The sequence below is a fragment of the Heloderma suspectum genome, chromosome 1, assembly GCF_057233095.1.
Source record: "Heloderma suspectum isolate Gila_16-S chromosome 1, 16-S_ref, whole genome shotgun sequence".
Lineage (NCBI taxonomy): Eukaryota > Metazoa > Chordata > Lepidosauria > Squamata > Helodermatidae > Heloderma > Heloderma suspectum.
Genome location: NC_139458.1, coordinates 305,750,876 through 305,756,875, shown reverse-complemented (window position 1 = coordinate 305,756,875; position 6,000 = coordinate 305,750,876). Strand labels below are relative to the sequence as shown.

Genomic DNA, 6,000 nt, shown 5'->3' with positions numbered 1-6,000 from the left:
CCCTCCCTGCCAGGTCTTGGTGCACAGCAGTTGATATTGGAAAGACAGTGCAGGAGTAACTTTCAGGCCAGGGCTTCATGGAGGAGAGAGGAGGGTGGATTGATATACAAGATGAGTGCATCAACCTCCCACTGTAAATAATGGCTAATGTTCTGGTGTATGCATGCCTGAGATCCATTATTTATTGGAAGTGGTTTAAACACATTTTTTAACTAGTCCTTTTATTTTGCTTGTGCTGCATTAAAAACAGAGAAAGAGAGGATGATACTGTGTAATAAAATGTATTTGAAACTCATGGCATAGAAACTCAAGTACTCATGGTACAAAGAGGTAGAAATCAGCACGACAGATTTACAGGCTAAAGAGAAATTAAGCTGAAAGACAAGCAAAACAAATCCTTTTTAATGAGCCACTCCCCTCAAACCCTAAAAACAAAACCCGCAAATGAGCTACTAGGTTCAGTCCCCCACTCCTATTTAAGGCCAATAAGTCACACTGTAGCTGCCGGAGTCATTTTAAGAGTGTTCCCAACACTTGACGAGCTTTTTAAAGGCAAGTTTAAAATCTTCATTAAAGCTTGTGTACAACAGGGGATTGATAAGGGAATTCACATAGCCAAGCCAGGTCAAAAAGTGAGCCACTTCTGAAGATACGGTGCTTAGCCCGAGGCCCACAATGAGCTCTTTAATAAAAAATGGCAACCAAGACAGAATGAATGCACCTAAAATGAGGCCAAGAATACGCGCGGCCTTTCGTTCCCGTATACTGGAAATCTGTTGGCGGTCTCCAACCAAATCCAGGTCATTGTCAAAGGGAGGGGTCCTCACGGAAGCATGCATCCTGTCAAATTCTGTGGTTGGATCAGATGTGGAGAAGTCTGAGACACAGAACGTCTGTGTGAGCTTACAGCTGGCAAACGAGTTTTGGCTGTCAGTGCTCCTGCTGCTGAGATGTCGGCTTGAGCCACGTTTTTGGTAAAGGCTCTTTGCGGCATGATAGATTCGGTAATAGACAATCAGAATGAGGGTCAAAGGGATGTAAAACGCCCCAAATGTCGAATAAATGGTGTAGATAACATGGCTATGTTGAATCTGACACTCACTGGAATTGGTGTTATTGTGGTGGTTTCTCCAAAACAAAGGAGGCATAGAGATGAAAGTGGATATCGTCCATACTGTGCCGATCATAATGCCAGCTCTCTTAGCAGTCCTCTTCCTGGCATATTCAATAGCATCTGTAATCGCCCAGTATCTATCCAGTGCAATGACGCAAAGATGAAGAATTGAGCATGTGCAGCAGGTCATGTCTATGCTCAGCCATACCTCACAGAGAAAGTAGCCCAAAGTCCACCTTTCCATCACGATGTACGCAATACTCAAGGGCATGACCAAAACAGCAACAAGCAAGTCTGTGACAGCCAGAGAACAGATTAAGTAGTTTGCAGGCTGGTGGAGTTTCTTCGTGGTGCAGATTGCTGAAATGACGGAAGAATTCAGCAGCATTGTCAAGGTTGTAATTATGGAGAGACTCAAGGTAATAAGCATGTTTTCAGTGATGGTTTTGGATCTGACAGCCACATTGGCTTCAGGAGTGAAGTTTGTGTGATTCATCTTCTCTGGCCCACACGAATTGTTCACTGCCTTCTAGGTGTTGATAATGTCAGACATAACATTCCTCCATTCCAAGGAATATTTCAGACTTGACATTTGAAATCTTTATATCCCATCTTTTCCAGATTTAGGCTCTTTTCCCGCTAGCTTGCTGCTTTCCTGGAAGATGAAATATATATCTGTTAATAACAGATCTTCTGTTTTATTGACTGATTTATGAATTAATTAATGAAATGAAAGCAATACTTAAAATTAGTGTAAAGAAAAGTAATTAAAAACAAAAGAAAAAGAACATAGAAAAAATCAAACTGCATTGATCAGCCAAAGGCCTCATCAGTGTCTCTACAGAAAGGTTTGGTATAACAGGAAAGATTTCTCAAGCACTTAAAACTAAAGTGAGATGTAGGGTGCTTCCAGATGAGGCTTTTCTTGTGCAATTGCGCTGCCTTGTTCACAGAATTTTACAAGACAATGTAAAGACAAGACTAGACATCAAGACAATGACGCCTTCAACAGACCAGTCTCTATAGAAAAAGTAAATGGACATACATCAGACATCAGAACTGGCAATATTCAAAAGCCAATGGAAAAACATGTCAGCTTCCCATGATACACTGTCACTGACCCAAAAGTAGCCATTGTAGAGCAAAGAAACTTCAAAGAGAGATTAGCGTGAGAGACTGCTAAATTAGAATTCATCAACAAATTTGATTCTATCACCAGAGGATTGAATCGGGATAAAGCACTTCAATCACACACTGTATGTGTTAATTGGCTTATCTAATTCCAGGGTGTTTGTGTTATCAGCAGCAACAGTACAGTGGATGACCACTCTTAATAATGTGATTGTCACTGTCAGTACTTTCTGTATTTAATTTCCTTCTAACTGCAGTGTTCACATTTCTTCCCCCTGCACCACCACCATATATACTGTATTTATATCTGAAAGTCTCAACAGTATTCTGTGCATCTTATGAACTGGGCTATAGCCAAGAAAGCTTGTGCCAGAATAAATTTGTTAGTCTTCAAGGTGCCACAAGACTCTTTGTTGCATTTGATAATTTTGTTTCTCAGAAGAACTTTAAGTTGTGGCTGTGTTAAGAGATTTTTGCAAAACTGTGCTATTTAAAGTGCTCATTTTGCTTGTGCTGTCAACATGGTGATGACATGCATGATTCTCTATAACATATCACTGATAGCTATACTACACAGTAGTGTCTACAGACTTGAGTATGGTGTCACTGCAGTCCGGAGTGATGACATGTCACAGTTATACCACGTAACACAGTGGCTTGGATCTAGATCTTGTCTTCCACAAACAGAAGGGTTCTTGCTGTCGACAGAAGGTTTTTGATCCAGAACAGCACTTCCACTGGTAGAATGGGGAGGAATCAATGTTCACCAATTCCCCCACCCCTGCAGCCCCCTATGTTTCCCAAGAAACTGCTCTGGAGGGTTGGGGAACATCATGGGAGGTTGTGCTGGTGGCTGCGGTGGGGGCGGGGAGAGAATCATCAAACATCTTCTCCCACTTCCTGCTGGCCAGAGCATCCTGAGTGTGCTCCCATTGGCAGGAGCAAACTCTGGATCCAACCCTGTCTCAGGTACATATTTTCCTGCTGACCAGGCTGAATGGGAGTGATGTAAGCACTGAAATGCCAAATTTTTTAGCCAATGTTCAATGTAAAGTAGATTAAATTGTCCTGCAATGCAGCACAACATGACCAACACTAGGGAGCTATCTATATATAACCAGTTCCCACAGCCACCTACAAATTTATTACAACAGCTGCAATGGCTGGTTTTAAGTTTTGATCAAGGATGATCCCTCCTGGATTCCTTTCAAATTCAGCTCATTGAAATATTCTTTGAATAAGCCACATGAAAGATCCATTCAGATGTAACATTTTCCAACTTATCATGAGTGTTATAACATGTGTACTGTACAGATGCAAGACACGATGTCTGAACTGGTCTTTGATCCTTAACACATTCATACCAGAGTCAAATCTGAACCGCCTCCTTCAATGCCACACAAAATCCAAAGTATTACAAATACATTCCTGCTTTTACTTCAATAGGTGTCGTCAAGTGAAAAATTGTTTTAGAAAAGCATGCTTTAGGTAATGCATGTTAGCTTTTCATAGTGCGCTTTCACATTCAGGCATCAGTCTTTTTTTTTTTTTAACAATCTAGAAACAGTACATTAAAATACCATTTTTATAATAAGGTGCTCTCAAGAAAAGATTTTAAAATATTTTTTAATAATTAATTTTTATGTACCCAGCCCATTAGTGATTCAGGAGCGTATGCAGTTCCCTCAAATTATTGCTGATATGCCACTTATCCGGCTGGGTGTATATTGGCAGAAGACAATCATACACTTTTTGTTTTTAAGTTTATTGTTTTTCTTGTTAGACACGCACAACTGAAGTGAAAGTTTAGCAAACACTAAAAAAAATCAATCATGTTTTAGAACTATTATGTAGGGATTTCAGAGAAATCTGCAACAGAATCAAATGAGTTTGGATTTTTATGAATTTGACTTTTCCCGTCAGGCAGATTCCACAAATCTGCAGACCATTTTTCTAATCTTTGGGAATTTTTTGCAAATTTTGTCATAGAAAAATATGCAAAATTAAAACAACAGCCAAAAATACACATTTTCCCCATAGGCTAGAGCATGAAAATGCATATTTTGGGGGGGATTTATGTATTTTGCTGGAATTTGCACATTTTTGCACATGTGAATTTGCACAAATTTGCATTTATGCTAATTCTGAAACTTTAAAAAAATCCAATTCCATCAAAGGGCAATGGCAGAAGGTGCCTGACAACCTGTGAAACACAGACAGAATTGATTTTACATGATCTGTACACCCCTACTATTATGTGACTTTGTGCCTTCGGATGCAATCCTATGCAAGTTTAGACAGAAAAACATCCTACAACTTCCCAGCATTCCCCAGCCAGCATCCCCCAGTTGTGGGATGTTTTCTGTCTAAACATGCACAGGATTCCATCCTTCATATTTGATTTTGTACATGACTAGGAATTATCACTGTTACCAAGGAGGTCCAGCATCTGGATTCTGAGCCTTGTTTTAGGTTGTCTTATTCTAAAAATGTGACTTCCCAGTTGTAAATCTTCAGAATAGAAGCAAAAAACAGGGGCTGCGTTAGGATAGCAGAAAGTGGCCAACTGGTTGCTTTTACATTTTACTGAAGATCTTCCATTGCTTTCAGCAGGGCCCTTGCAAAAGCTGCACAGGGAGGAGAAGGCTATCAATGGCTACTCATCACAATGTCTGTGTATCACCTCCAGTGTCAGCCCTGGATTCAGAACTGAGTTGGGCTATGACCAGGTTGATTTTAAATGTCTCCTGGCAAGAAGTGGCAAACTTAATGAGAACTGGGTGAATCCTAAACACTGTGGCACAGTTTTGTGGAGGGACTAGATTGAGAGGTCCAGGGGCCATTTATGCCCCCCTCCATGGATGCCCCCTGTGGGGTGCACTCTGCAGGGTGCTGCCACAGTCTGGAGGGTACCCTGAAGAAAGAAAAGATGTGGCTGTTTGCCACCTAAACTTAGTGCTACAGAGAGCTAGAAGAGCCAAATTTAGCTTGCAAGCAATCTAAATTTGACTGTTTTAGTGCTTGGCAGTGCTCAAACCATCATTCCCCCACCCCATTTTTTCCCGTCACCAAATTTGGCAGCACTGCGGGAGCAGTGTGGGCCACACAGGAGGCAGTGGGGGCCACATCTGGCCCATGGGCTGTGTGTTGTTGCCCACCCCTGGACTGGAAAATCAAACTCTTTAGGGATTAGAGCTAAGTTCTCCTGCATAACATTGCTGTATTCAATATATAACTAAGGGTGCAATCCTATGACCACTAGACAGTGGCTAGAGGGCCAGAGGATTGGTCAGTTTCTGGAAACCGACCTCAGAGCGCGTGCTCTGAGGTTGGTTCCTGGAGAACTGCCTCCGCACCTCCTCCCCCACTGCTTCGTAGGTGGCCTGGATTGTCCCTGTGCTCTGCACTCATAACAGCAGGGCGGAGCAAGGCAAAAGGAGGCGTTCCTGGGGGCGGGGCAGGGAGTGTGGAAGTGCCAATATGACACTTCCTATGTGTCATACAGCCTCCCCACCCCGCGCTCCAATGTCTTGCAGCTAGACAGCCAAAAGCAGCCATCTAGCCATGAATGCAGGGCAGCTGGAGCGTGGAGACAATCCCCTCCACACTCTTCCCACTGTGCATTGGATAGGTGGTCACCTCTGAGTTCAGGGGTAGCTGCCTATCCACAAAGAATTGTTCCTTCCCCCTCTTATGATCCTGAGGTTTGGTATGGTGTGTTTATATAATGACAACAAATTATTGCAGTTCCTTTA

The 6,000-nt window shown here is 42.2% G+C and overlaps 1 protein-coding gene across 1 annotated transcript in view; it reads right to left on the bottom strand.

Annotated features, from left to right (window-relative positions):
• Window positions 1-272: 272 nt before the first annotated feature.
• The window catches only part of HTR1E (5-hydroxytryptamine receptor 1E), a 44,393-nt gene continuing 38,665 nt past the window's right edge, over window positions 273-6,000 (bottom strand). Inside the window, exon 2 of the mRNA XM_084827056.1 lies at window positions 273-1,769. Within this exon, the coding sequence (XP_084683182.1) occupies window positions 516-1,610 (1,095 nt within the window). The 5' untranslated portion in view covers window positions 1,611-1,769 and the 3' untranslated portion in view covers window positions 273-515. The remainder of the gene's footprint in view (window positions 1,770-6,000) is intronic.